This window comes from Salmo salar, chromosome ssa09, assembly GCF_905237065.1.
Source record: "Salmo salar chromosome ssa09, Ssal_v3.1, whole genome shotgun sequence".
NCBI lineage: Eukaryota > Metazoa > Chordata > Actinopteri > Salmoniformes > Salmonidae > Salmo > Salmo salar.
The window spans coordinates 91045038-91059523 of record NC_059450.1 but is presented as its reverse complement, the minus strand read 5'-3'; the positions used below and the strand labels follow the sequence as shown (position 1 = coordinate 91059523).

General features: G+C 48.0%; 1 protein-coding gene across 1 annotated transcript in view; it reads left to right on the top strand.

Annotated features, from left to right (window-relative positions):
* The window catches only part of LOC106612123 (glutamate receptor 1-like), a gene marked incomplete at its 5' end in the record, with an annotated part of 68133 nt that overhangs the window by 40136 nt on the left and 13511 nt on the right, over positions 1-14486 (top strand). The window contains 4 exons of the mRNA XM_045724994.1: positions 1061-1259; positions 1415-1662; positions 6387-6501; positions 12131-12265. Of these exons, the coding sequence (XP_045580950.1) occupies positions 1061-1259; positions 1415-1662; positions 6387-6501; positions 12131-12265 (697 nt within the window). The remainder of the gene's footprint in view (positions 1-1060; positions 1260-1414; positions 1663-6386; positions 6502-12130; positions 12266-14486) is intronic.

Sequence of the window (14486 nt, the reverse complement as noted above, 5' to 3'; positions counted from 1 at the left end):
TCAGTGATGACGCAAAAACTGAATGCATTCAGTTGTACATTTAACTAGGTATCCCCCTTACCCTTCAACCTTACCTTTACCCCTTACCCTTTCCCCTTCCACCTTACCCTTCCCCCTTACCTTTACCCCTTACCCTTCCCCCTTCCCCTTTCCACTTCCCCCTTAACCTCACCCCTTACCCTTACACCTTACCCTTCCCCTTACCTTTACCCCTTACCCTTTCCCCTTCCACCTTACCCTTCCCCCTTACCTTTACCCCTTACCCTTCCCCCTTCCCCTTTCCACTTCCCCTTAACCTCACCCCACCCTTACACCTTACCCTTCCCCCTTACCTTTACCCCTTACCCTTCCCCCTTACCTTTACCCCTTACCCTTCCCCGTTACCTTTACCCCTTACCCTTTCCCCTTCCACCTTACCCTTCCCCCTTACCTTTACCCCTTACCCTTCCCCCTTACCCCTTCCCCGTTACCTTTACCCCTTACCCTTTCCCCTTACCCCTTCCCCCTTACCTTTACCTTTACCCCTTAGCCTTACCCCTTCCCCTTTCTCCTAACCCCTTCCCCCTTACCCTTACCCTTTCCCCTTATCCTTTACCCTTAACCTGTCCCCTTCCTCCTTCCCCTTACCCTGTCCCTTTTTTGTTTTTAATCTGCGAGAGAAGCGCTACACCTGTTGCAGAGAGACTGTACCACACAGAATGAGGTGCATAATGCGTGGTGTACATTACGTCATGACACGTCACAATTTAACATACAGCGTCGGTGGGGTCAGTTTTTTCAACTTTTCTCCAATATTATTGGGCCATTACCATGTCAATCAACGCTTGAATAGAAACCTAGTTCACACCCCAGATGTTGATACCAACACAGTCGCTACAGTCCCATTCGTTTTCATTGCAGCCTCGTTTGAATGCCGCGGTTGCTCAGATTTGTACGGAATGGGGTTAGTCACCATTATATCTTTCTCCCTTGAGGTGTAGCTGGACATATCCTAGGGGTTGTGTGTGTAGGTATGTACGTAGGTGTCTGTAGGCATGTCTCAAACTCTTTCTCCCTCTAGGTCTCTGTCGGGGCGGATAGTAGGGGGCGTGTGGTGGTTCTTCACTCTCATCATCATCTCGTCCTACACGGCCAACCTGGCTGCTTTCCTCACAGTGGAGAGGATGGTCTCCCCCATAGAGAGTGCTGAGGACCTGGCTAAACAGACTGAGATCGCCTACGGAACTCTGGATGCTGGTTCCACCAAAGAGTTCTTCAGGGTGAGACCTGTGGTTTACTCATAAACACACACTTGTTTGACTGGCATGTACATGCAGTTTACTCACACACACAGTTTACTACCCCTGCCCCCCCCACACACACATACACACACACACACACACACACACAATCCTAACCCCTCCTCTCTCCCCAGCGGTCTAAGATCGCAGTGTTTGAGAAGATGTGGTCGTACATGAAGTCGGCCGACCCCTCAGTGTTTGTGAAGACCACAGACGAGGGTGTGATGAGGGTGAGGAAGTCCAAAGGGAAGTACGCCTACCTGTTAGAGTCCACCATGAACGAGTACATTGAACAGAGGAAACCCTGTGACACCATGAAGGTCGGGGGGAACCTGGACTCTAAAGGATACGGTATCGCCACGCCCAAGGGCTCACCCCTCAGGTAATAACGTGGAACTGCACCTCTGCCTCAGCGCCTTGAATGGCTTAACCAGCTTTTTTTGCATGCAGATTGTTTTGTATGGAGGTACTAGATACATCCCTTTTCCCTATATTGTGCGTTACTTTTGACCAAGTTCCACAAGGTGCTGGTCAGAAGTAGTGAACTATGTAGTTGATTTACTATAAAGACACCTTTTAACATTAGGTCAAACATGCTGCTTATGACACTGATAAAACAGTGTGTTGATGTTTATAGTGGATCGTACGACACGCTATGTGTCATTTGAGATGCATACACTATAAACATTAATATCAACACACTGTTTTATCAGTGTCATCAGGGCTTGGAGGGTCCTAATCCTCTCCATGTATTCTGTTCCAGAAAGGGTTTGGAGGTGTCCTAATCCTCTCCATGTATTCTGTTCCAGAAAGGGTTTGGAGGTGTCCTAATCCTCTCCATGTATTCTGTTCCAGAAAGGGCTTGGAGGGTCCTAATCCTCTCCATGTATTCTGTTCCAGAAAGGGCTTGGAGGGTCCTAATCCTCTCCATGTATTCTGTTCCAGAAAGGGTTTGGAGGTGTCCTAATCCTCTCCATGTATTCTGTTCCAGAAAGGGCTTGGAGGGTCCTAATCCTCTCCATGTATTTTAATGAGAAGTCTCCTATGGGGAGAATTCATTTAGTGTCTTTGAATAGTAATTTAGTGGACTGTCACTGTAGGCTGCATGCACACAGCGAAGGTCCTTTCACAATCCATTTCTTTCTCTCACTCATTCTCTCTCACACACACACACACACACACACACACACACACACACACACACACACACACACACACACACACACACACACACACACACTCACAGACACGAAACACACATACACTCCTAACCCCTCCTTTCTCCCCCCAGCGGCCTAAGATGACACACACACTGAGCGAGGTCCGTGGTATTCACAGATGTCTGATACTGACAGAGAAGACGGGGTTCATTACTCAGATAATGTTTTGTAAGAGAGTCTGAGACAATTTTAGACTGAATGGTCTCTTTCATTCATTGAGATCCCATTGTTCTGGCTAGACACTTAAGATGTGGGTAAATCAAGCCGTACAAATTATAATTTGTTTAATTATTCTCTGTCCGAATCAGAAATTTGTGGACACCCCCTTTTTTGTTTACTAAGGGCTCTGTTCAATCAAATGTGCCTTAGAGGTGTTGCCTGGTGACACCTTTGTTCTCACACAGGACACGTTCTAAATCTAGAAGCGTCTACCTGTGAGGGGAGTATACTGAATATTCTCACAGTGTCTGAAACCATTCTGCAGTATCATTTTAGTACAGTCAATATGAGATACGATGCCAGTTTGATTGAATTCATCTTTCAGAATTGCTACATTAACAGCTCTTCATTTCACAGGATCTCAACTGTTGTTACCCTGAAGACTGTTGTTCTGTTTTGACTTTGTCCTAGCTTCATCCCTGGAGAGTACTGTTGTGTTCTGACCTTGTCCTAGCTTCATCCCTGGAGTATACTGTTGTGTTTTGACCTTGTCCTAGCTTCATCCCTGACGTGTACTGTTGTGTTTTGACCTTGTCCTAGCTTCATCCCTGACATGTACTGTTGTGTTTTGACCTTGTCCTAGCTTTATCCCTGACGTGTACTGTTGTGTTTTGACCTTGTCCTAGCTTCATCCCTGATGTGTACTGTTGTGTTTTGTTGGGAAAACCCACTCCTCTTTTAACCCACCACCAAGCACTCTGTCGCCTCATGTACTCGACCTCTGACCTCTAACCATCCACCAAGCACTCTGTCGTCTCATCTACTCGACCTCTGACCTCTAACCCACCACCAAGCACTCTGTCGCCTCATCTACTCGACCTCTGACCTCTAACCATCTACCAAGCACTCTGTCTTCTCATCTACTCGACCTCTGACCTCTAACCATCCACCAAGCACTCTGTCGTCTCATCTACTCGACCTCTGACCTCTAACCCACCACCAAGCACTCTGTCGCCTCATCTACTCGACCTCTGACCTCTAACCATCCACCAAGCACTCTGTCGCCTCATCTACTGGACCTCTAACCTCTAACCATCCACCAAACACTCTGTCGTCTCATCTACTCGACCTCTGACCTCTAACCATCCACCAAGCACTCTGTCGTCTCATCTACTGGACCTCTAACCTCTAACCATCCACCAAGCACTCTGTCACCTCATCTACTCGACCTCTAACCTCTAACCATCCACCAAGCACTCTGTCGTCTCATCTACTGGACCTCTAACCTCTAACCATCCACCAAACACTCTGTCGTCTCATCTACTCGACCTCTAATCTCTAACCTCTAACCATCCACCAAACACTCTGTCGTCTCATCTACTCGAACTCTAACCTCTAACCCATCACCAAGCACTCTGTCGCCTCATCTACTCGACCTCTAACCTCTAACCTCTAACCATCCACCAAGCACTCTGCTGCCTCATCTACTTGACCTCTAACCTCTAACCCATCACCAAGCACTCTGCTGCTTCATCTACTTGACCTCTAACCATCCACCAAGCACTCTGCTTCCTCATCTACTTGACCTGTAACCTCTAACCATCCACCAAGCACTCTGTCACCTCATCTACTCGACCTCTAACCTCTAACCATCCACCAAGCACTCTGTCACCTCATCTACTCAACCTCTAACCTCTAACCATCCACCAAGCACTCTGTCGCCTCATCTACTCGACCTCTAACCTCTAACCCATCACCAAGCACTCTGTCGTCTCAGCTACTCGACCTCTAACCATCCACCAAGCACTCTGTCACCTCATCTACTTGACCTCTAACCTCTAACCTCTAACCATCCACCAAGCACTCTGTCGCCTCAACTACTGGACCTCTAACCTCTAACCATCCACCAAGCACTCTGCTGCTTCATCTACTTGACCTCTAACCATCCACCAAGCACTCTGCTGCCTCATCTACTTGACCTCTAACCATCCACCAAGCACTCTGTCACCTCATCTACTCAACCTCTAACATCTAACCCATCACCAAGCACTCTGTCGTCTCAGCTACTCGACCTCTAACCATCCACCAAGCACTCTGTCACCTTATCTACTCAACCTCTAAGCTCTAACCATCCACCAAGCACTCTGTCGCCTCATCTACTGGACCTCTAAACTCTAACCATCCACCAAGCACTCTGTCGCCTCATCTACTCGACCTCTAACCTCTAACCCATCACCAAGCACTCTGTCGTCTCATCTACTCGACCTCTAACCTCTAACCATCCACCAAGCACTCTGTTGTCTCATCTACTCGACCTCTAACCATCCACCAAGCACTCTGTCACCTCATCTACTGGACCTCTAACCTCTAACCATCCACCAAGCACTCTGTCGCCTCATCTACTCGACCTCTAACCTCTAACCATCCACCAAGCACTCTGTCACCTCATCTACTGGACCTCTAACCTCTAACCATCCACCAAGCACTCTGTCGCCTCATCTACTCGACCTCTAACCATCCACCAAGCACTCTGTCACCTCATCTACTCGACCTCTAACCTCAAACCATCCACCAAGCACTCTGTTGTCTCATCTACTCGACCTCTAACCATCCACCAAGCACTCTGTCACCTCATCTACTCGACCTCTAACCTCTAACCATCCACCAAGCACTCTGTCGCCTCATCTACTCGACCTCTAACCCACCAACAGGGTATATTGTTATATACTGTACATGAACACATAAAAGTCAATGTCTGACTCTACCTGGGATGAGAGAGAGAGCGAGAGAGAGACAGTTCCTGGGATTGAGAGAGACAGCCTATCAGAGAGGTGCTATAGATATGGATGTGGTAGTTAATTTCGCTGAGCTAGTTGGGGGTTTCCTTTCTATGCTAGAGTCAATAATCAACTAAGAAAGGAGTGAGAGAAACTTCAGTCTACTCTAAAGTGAGTTTTGAGACTCAACATCTAAGCATATTTGTATGGATCGAATGCTGATAGCCCTTCATTTCTGAACACTGAATTGCTGTCTATAAGAATGTTAAGGGAGGTTGGGATATTTATAGTTCTCCGTTTCCATAGCAAGACATTTTTATTTTTATTTTTTTATTTCACCTTTATTTAACCAGGTAGGCAAGTTGAGAACAAGTTCTCATTTACAATTGCGACCTGGCCAAGATAAAGCAAAGCAGTTCGACAACATACAAAAACACAGAGTTACACATGGAGTAAAACAACATATCCACATAGTGGAAACACAAAAGACATCATCATCTAGTGACATGCAGGCAGGCAGGCTTCCATATCTGAAGCATCTCCATGATATCTGCTGTCTCCCTCTTCGAAGAAGTCCTGTCCTCTCTGTGGATAAACCTGACTCAAGTATGGCCAGCAAGCATTTCAGTCCATTGAGATATACAAATAATATACTGTATATCAAGCATTTAGAGTGTCCAAACTCAAGATCAACCTCATGGTGTATTCACTCCATAGTCTTAGCCATGCAGGTGGTTCAACATTCATAATCATAACTACTTACCTACCTGTCCATACACTTTTTCATTATACAGTTATCATTATTAAAATATAGCTCCAACATTTTCAAGATTGCTCTGTACAGTCTATAAATATATATTTATATACCTGTCCATAAAATAAATTTTTTTAGTATTTCCTAACCCAGTAAAACTGACCCAGTTATGATTCTATCCATTATCGTTCTAAAGAAACCCTGTTAACCTGGCCGTGTTAAAACTGAACGAGCAAGGCCTGTTGGACAAACTGAAAAACAAATGGTGGTACGACAAGGGCGAGTGTGGCAGCGGGGGCGGGGACTCCAAGGTCAGAACCCTGTTTCAACCAACCACGCTGATCCACCAGGGGGGTAACTGGCCAATCACAAAGCTGCTCAGACACTCTGGATGGAAACACTTCCTGACAACTCTGTGAAACACAAGAGAGACATGATATTGTATCTCTCCCAAGGCATCGATAGTTCTATGGCCCCGACTTCAACACGCAGGGTAACCAGTGCTTCAACTCTGTATAAAGGGGCAACTTAAAACTACAGAGAAACATTATACTCTCTCCCTAGCCAACATAAACTATTGTAGTCCTTCTGGGCAGAGGGTGTCTGGAATTAGCACAGTTTGGATTTTAGTAGCCTCCCCCTCCTTACCCTGTCCTCATGAATAAGTAAGGGTTGTATTTTATTCATGTGTAGGATCCCTGTCAAGCTTATACACTGATGACTCCACACAAACAGCAGAATTGGGTTTGTTTGTGTCTTTGTCCCCAAGCATCTCCTACTACCTAGATGCTCCTACAACTTTTAAAGGGGAATAGACTCCAGAATCAGAATATTTTCTGATGTATTGTGTTCCGTAACAGAGGGTTCACAGCTGGTGTGCCGGTTACCCAAAGTGATACAGTAATACACATCTACTACCGTACAGTACAATAGGGAGAGATGGAGTATTAACACATATCACTTTGACTCTGATGTACATGTGTATGTTGCTGATGATGTTGATGTATACTTTATGTACTTGCCTGTGAGTGAACGTGTGTGTGTGGGTTCAGACTACTAACCAGTGACACAGCTAAAGTGCAGTAATCCTTGATGTGTAGATGTGGTATATGATTGGACATGTTCTGAATGACTGACATAAGATAACATATGTTATGCTATGTTATTTATGTAATGGCCCTGCCCTGCCCTGTCCTGGGTGTGGTGCGGTGTGGTGTACGTGCAGGATCCCGGTAAACCTAGCCGTGTTGAAGCTCAATGAGCAGGCCGTCTTAGACAAACTAAAGAACAAATGGTGGTACGATAAAGGAGAGTGTGGCAGCAACGACTCCGGACGCAAGGTCAGTCACACACTATAACTCAGTCCTTATACCCCCAAACACACCCGCATAAAAGCCCTGATCCTAGACCAGTCCTAGCCCTCAAACAATCCTCACAACCTCCTCAAAACCCCTGATCCAAAACCAGTCTGAAACTACAAAAGCCCTGTAAGGTCTGTTCCCAGACCAGCCCTTATATCTCAAACTTTTGCTCTATCTTTCTTAAACATCTCTTAAACATGGTACTCATTAGTATAGTGACTGAGATTGTCTCTCTCTCTCTCTCTCTCTCTCTCTCTCTCTCTCTCTCTCTCTCTCTCTCTCTCTCTCTCTCTCTCTCTCTCTCTCTCTCTCTCTCTCTCTCTCTCTCTCTCTCTCTCTCTCTCTCTCTCTCTCTCTCTCTCTCTCTCTCTCTCTCTCTCTCTCTCTCTCTCTCTCTCTCTCTCTCTCTCTCTCTCTCTCTCTCTCTCCCCCCTCATTGGGAGCCATTCACTGTTCTCTCCATAATTAGGCCAAGGATTGAATGAACTACTGACCTTGATGGTTGAGGTAAAACAGTGGAGATTACATTGTTAAATCAAAGATGTTAGAGGTCATGTGTTGTGATACACAAGAACATAATGTATGCTGCCTGCTCCGTATTGCAGAACATCAGCTACGTACACAGTACCTCTAAGCAATACATGTCGGCATGTCTCTTTGAAGAGAGCGTAACATTCACTTTCTGTGAGGTTGTTTTGGAGTGATGCATAGCTAACAAATGATGGTGATCTTGTTGCAGGCATCCCTCATGTCAGAATGAGATTGTATGTATACTACTACATTATGTTGAAGTACATCATTGTAAAGTGCACTCTGCTGATCTAGGTTATGTCAACCAGAGGGAATAGAAACATACAGAGATCAGTACATACAGTGTATTCGGAAAGTATTCAGACCCCTTCACTTTATTCCACATTAGAGCCTTATTCTAAAATTGATTTAATTACATTTTCCCTCATCAATCTACACACAATACCCCATAATGACAAAGTGAAAACAGGTTTTTAGAAATTTGTGCAAATGTATTAACAATAAAAACCTTTACACAAGTATTCAGACCCTTTGATATGAGACTCCAAATTGAGCTGCTCAGGTCCATCCTGTTTCCATTGATCATCCTTGAGTTGTTCCTACAACTTGATTGGAGTCCACCTGTGGTAAATTCAATTGATTGGACGTGATTTGGAAAGGCACACACCTGTCTATAGAAGGTCCCACAGTTGACAGTGCATGTCAGAGAAAAAACCAAGCCATGAGGTCGAAGGAGTTGTCTGTAGAGTTCCGAGACAGGATTGTGTCGATGCACAGATCTGGGGAAGGTACCAAGAACAGAGTGGCCTCTATCATTCTTAAATGGAAGAAGTTTGGAACCACCGAGACTCTTCCTAGAGCTGGCCGCCCGGCCAAACTGAGCAATCAGGGGAGAAGGGCCTTGGTTGGGGAGGTGACCAAGAACCTGATGGTCACTCTGACAGTGCTCCAGAGTTCCTCTGTGGAGAGGAGAACCTTCCAGAAGGACAACCATCTCTACAGCACTCCACCAATCATGCCTTTATGGTAGAGTGAGTGGCCAGACAGAAGCCAATCCTCAGTAAAATGCAACATGTTTGCCAAAAGGCACCTAAAGGACTCTCAGACCATGAGAAACAAGATTCTCTGGTCTGATGAAACCAAGAACTCTTTGGCCTGAATGCCAAGCGTCATGTCTGGAGGAAACCCGGCACCATCCCTACGGTGAAGCATGGTGGTGGCAGCATACTGTGGAATGTTTTTCAGCGGCAGGGACTGGGAGACTAGTCAGGATCGAGGGAAAGATGAACGGTGCAAAGTACAGAGAGATCCTTGATGAAAACCTGCTCCAGAGCGCTCAGGACCTCAGACTGGGGCGAAGGTTCACGTTCCAACAGGACAACGACCCTAAGCACACAGCCAAGACAGCGCAGAAGTGGCTTTAGGGTAAGTCTCTGAATGTCCTTGAGTGGCCCAGCGCAAGCCCGGACTTGAACCCTATCGAACATCTCTGGAGAGACCTGAAAATATCTGTTCAGCAACGCTCGCCATCCAACCTCACAGAGCTTGAGAGGATCTGCAGAGAAGAATAGATGAAACTCCCCAAATACAGGTGTGCCAAGCTTGTAGCGTCATATGCAAGAAGACTCGAGGCTGTAATCGCTGCTAAAGGGGCTTCAACAAAGTACTGAGTAAAAGGTCTGAGTACTTATGTAAATGTGATATTTAAGTTTTTGCTTTGTCATTATGGGGTATTATGTGTCGATTGATGAGGGAAAAAACAATTTAATCAATTTTTGAATAAGGCTGTAGCGTAACAAAATGTGGAAAAAGTAATGAGGTCTGAATTCTTTCTGAATGCACTGTAGCTGTTGTCAGCAGAGTGGTCTCTTAAAGCATACAGGCAGAGAACAAAACAAAGAACAGCACCCTAAGGCTCCACGATGGGACTGAGTTGTTTCTGAAATGGCAACCTAATTCTCTATACAGTTCACTTAGGATGCCATTTTGGATGCAGCCTGGATGTCAGTGTGGAGAAAGAGAGGGAGTGTGTGATTTTGATTTAAATGATGGACCCTGTGAAGGGCTCAGACCACTCCTAACCCCTGACCCATGGTTCCTAACATGACCTTGGCTCCTTCTCTGTCTGTGGATGTGACCCCCATGGATCCAATGCACCTCTTGTTGCCAGGCCCTGAAACACCTCTCCACACCAGCCTGTCTGGTCTGGCTCTACCCTCTCCAGTGGGAGAGGTGCACCCCACCCAAAACCTATAAAACCTACAGATACTATTTAGCCTAGCAACCCCGTAGCCTCGCATGCCAGCCTGATCCTGTTCAGCCTAGCAACCCCTTAGCCTCGCGTGCCAGCCTGATCCTGTTCAGCCTAGCAACCCCTTAGCCTCGCGAGCCACCCTGATCCTGTTCAGCCTAGCAACTCATTAGCCTCACAAGCCACCCTGATCCTGTTCAGCCTAGCAACCCCTTAGCCTCACGTGCCAGCCTGATCCTGTTCAGCCTAGCAACCCCTTAGCCTCGCGTGCCAGCCTGATCCTGTTCAGCCTAGCAACCCCTTAGCCTCGCAAGACACCCTGATCCTGCTCAGCCTAGCAACCCCTTAGCCTCGCAAGCCACCCTGATCCTGTTCAGCCTAGCAACCCCTTAGCCTCGCAAGCCACCCTGATCCTGTTCAGCCTAGCCTCTTAGACTCGCGAACCAGCCTGATCCTGTTCAGCCTAGCAACCCGTTAGTCTTGCGAGCCAGACTGAGCTTCCGAGCATACAGTAAATTAAATGATTAAGCTTGCGATATCAGGCTGTCTCGCGAGGCTAGCAACCCCCTACACCCAACATAACCCTAAAGCAGACTCAGGGAGTTTGATAATGATCCGATTGTCTTGACCTGCATGGTTTCTCACCATTGAGAATGAAGAAACGGCCTCAACCCTCCTTATGCTGCATGGATGCATGGATCTTTTGAGGATTTGACTCAAGTTTTATTGTCATTAAAAATGCACTTTATCTAAACCCCCTCAGAAATAAAGAAAGGAAATGTATATAACGTTAGACTAGCTCTTCAAGTACTATCTATGTGTCTGAGTGCGGAGTGAGTGGGTTATTTACTATGTCAAGTTAGTTTCAAACAATAGTTAGTTTCTTAATGAAGCCAGTGTGTTATATTAGTAGTGTGAAGTTGCACGTGTTGTTTAGTGAGTATTATCTTGTCTACCTGTATTTCGTTTGGGTTAGTTAACTAAGCAGTTAACTAAGCAGGGTTTGGGTTAGTTAACTAAGCATGGTTTGAGTTAGTTAACTAAGCAGGGTTTGGGTTAGTTAACTAAGCAGGGTTTGGGTTAGTTAACTAAGCAGGGTTTGGGTTAGTTAACTAAGCAGGGTTTGGGTTAGTTAACTAAGCAGGGTTTGAGTTAGTTAACTAAGCAGGGTTTGGGTTAGTTAACTAAGCAGGGTTTGGGTTAGTTAACTAAGCAGGGTTTGGGTTAGTTAACTAAGCAGGGTTTGGGTTAGTTAACTAAGCAGGGTTTGGGTTGGTTAACTAAGCAGGGTTTGGGTTGGTTAACTAAGCAGGGTTTGGGTTAGTTAACTAAGCAGGGCAGAACTGTTATGTGTTTTCTGGGAGTCCTGACACAATTGTGTCTGTCTGTGTGTGTGCGCGTGTGGACCACATTTGTTTGTCTCTGTGCATGCTGTTTCTGTGTGTTTTTACATGTTTTCTATGTATGCTGTCATTGTGTGTGTGTAATGTGTGTGTGTGTGTGTGTGTGTGTGTGTGTGTTTGTAATGATTGTGTGTATGTGTGTGTAATGTGTGTGTAATGTGTGTGTGTGTGTGTGTAATATGTATGTGTAATGTGTGTGTATGTAATGTGTGTGTAATGTGTGTGTGTAGTGTGCAATGTGTGTATGTGTGTAATGTATGTGTGTGTAATGTGTGTGTGCAATGTGTGTGTCTGTGTAATGTGTGTGTGTAAGGTGTGTGTGTGTAATGTATATGTGTGTGTGTGTGTGTGTGTGTCCTCCCCTCTCTCCTTCTTACTCCGTCTCTCCCCCCAGGATAAGACAAGTGCGTTGAGCCTGAGCAACGTGGCCGGAGTGTTCTACATTCTGATTGGAGGGCTGGGCCTGGCCATGCTGGTGGCGTTGGTGGAGTTCTGCTACAAGTCGCGAACCGAGTCTCAGAGAATGAAGGTGTCCACCGCGCGAGCCGCCGCCGCATCCGCCGCTCAGACCATTCAGTGCTCAGCCTTAGACACAGGGGGCGCTACCGCTCCTTACACAGAGCTGCAGAGCTACGGCCTGTACTCCAACAACACTGTTAAGATATAAGAGAGAGAGAGAGAACAGAGGACACGGGGTAGGAAACTGTGATACCATGATGATGATGATTGATGATGTTGATATCATCTGCCTCTTCCTCACCCCTCCCTCCCTCCCTCCAGCCATCTAACCGTGTGATCACAGTAGACCCACCTGTAGCACCTCACTACTTCTCAACCGCAACGCAAACGATCTACCTCTGTACCTCTGTCTTTACCCTTTTACCTCTCTGTCTGTCTCTTTCTCTCTACCTGTCTCTGTCCCTTAATCATTCTCTCTTTACTTCACCATCTCCCTCCCTCTCCCCTCCTCCCTCCTCTGCTGACTCTATGTGTTGTAGTGCAGGTCATTGTAGTTGCATCCTATCTATGCCCCTAACTCCTCTCCCTCCCTCCTCTCTCCTCCCTCCCTCCCTCCCTACTCTCCCTCCTCTCCCCTTCCCTCCCTACTCTCCCTCCTCTCCCCTCCCCTCCCTCCTCTCCCCTCCTCCCTCCCTCTCCTCTCTCCTCCTCTCCCCTCCCTCCTCTCTCCTCCCTCCCTCCTCTCCTCTATACGCTCCCTCTCCCCTCCCTCCTCTCCTCCCTCCCTCCTCTCCTCCATACTCTCTCTCCCTCCTCCCTCCTCTCCTTCCTCCCTCTCCTCTCTCCTCCTCTCCCCTCCCTCCTCTCTCCTCCCTCCCTCCTCTCCTCCATACTCTCCCTCCTCTCCCTCCTCTCTCCTCCTCCCCTCCCTCCCTCCTCTTCTTTCTCCCTCCCTCCCTCCTCTCTCCTCCTCCTCCCCTCCCTCCTCTCCTCCCTCCCTGCTCTCCTCCATACTCTCCCTCCTCTCCTCCCTCCCTCCCTCCTCTCCTCTCTCCCCCTCTCCCCTCCCTCCTCTCTCCTCCCTCCCTCCTCTTCTCCATACTCTCCCTCCCTCCTCTCCCCTCTCTCCTCCCTCCCTCCTCTCCTCCATATTCTCCCTCCCTCCTCCCCTCCCTCCTCTCCCTTCCCTCCTCTCCTCCTCCCTCCCTCCTCTCCTCCATACTCTCCCTCCCTCCTCCATACTCTCCCTCCCTCCTCCCTCCTCTCCTCCATACTCTCCCTCCCTTCTCCCTCCTTTCCTTCCCTCCGCCCTCCCTCTCTCCTCCCTCCTCTGCTGACTCTGTGTTGTAGTGTAGGTCATTGTAGTAGCATCCTATCTATGCCCCTCCCTCCCCTCCTCATCCCTCCTCTCCTCTCCTCCCTCCTCTCCTCTCCTCTATCCCTCCTCTCCCCTGCCTCCCTCCTCTCTCCTCCTCCCTCCCTCTCCTCCCCTCCCTCCTCTCTCCTCCTCCTCCCCTCTCTCCTCTCCCCTCCCTCCTCTCCTCCCTCCCTCCTCTCCTCCATACTCTCCCTCCCTCCTCCCTCCTCTCCTCCATACCCTCCCTCCCTCCTCCCTCCTCTTCCCTCCCTCCTCTCCCCTCCTCCCTCCTCTGCTGACTCTGTGTTGTAGTGCAGGTCATTGTAGCAGCATCCTATCTATGTCCCTAACTCCCCTCCTCATCCCTCCTCTCCTCTCCCTCCCTCCTCTCCCCTCCTCCCTCCTCTGCTGACTCTGTGTTGTAGTGCAGGTCATTGTAGTAGCATCCTATCTATGCCCCTCCCTCCCCTCCTCATCCCTCCTCTCCCTCCCTTCTCTCCTCTCTCCTTCCTCTCCCCTGCCTCCCTCCTCTCTCCTCCTCCCTCCCTCCCTCCCTCCTCTCCCCTCCTCCCTCCTCTCCCCTGCCTCCCTCCTCTCTCCTTCCCTCCTCCTCTCTCCTTCCCTCCTCCCTCCTCTCTCCTCCTCCCTCCCTCCTCTCCCCTCTCCCCTCCTCCCTCCTCTCCCCTGCCTCTCTCCTTCCCTCCCTCCTTTCCCCTCCTCCCTCCTCTGCTGACTCTGTGTTGTAGTGCAGGTCATTGTAGTAGCATCCTATCTATGTTGCCACTGCTGTAACAGAGATGATAAAAACAGAGATGATAGATTTAGGATTATAAATGATAGATTATAGATTCTACAGTATTACCCAAGCTTACAAGTGTGATGCGTGTGGGCTATCAGAAGGGTTTACCGCTCCGCACCAGTAACAGTCAGTAGC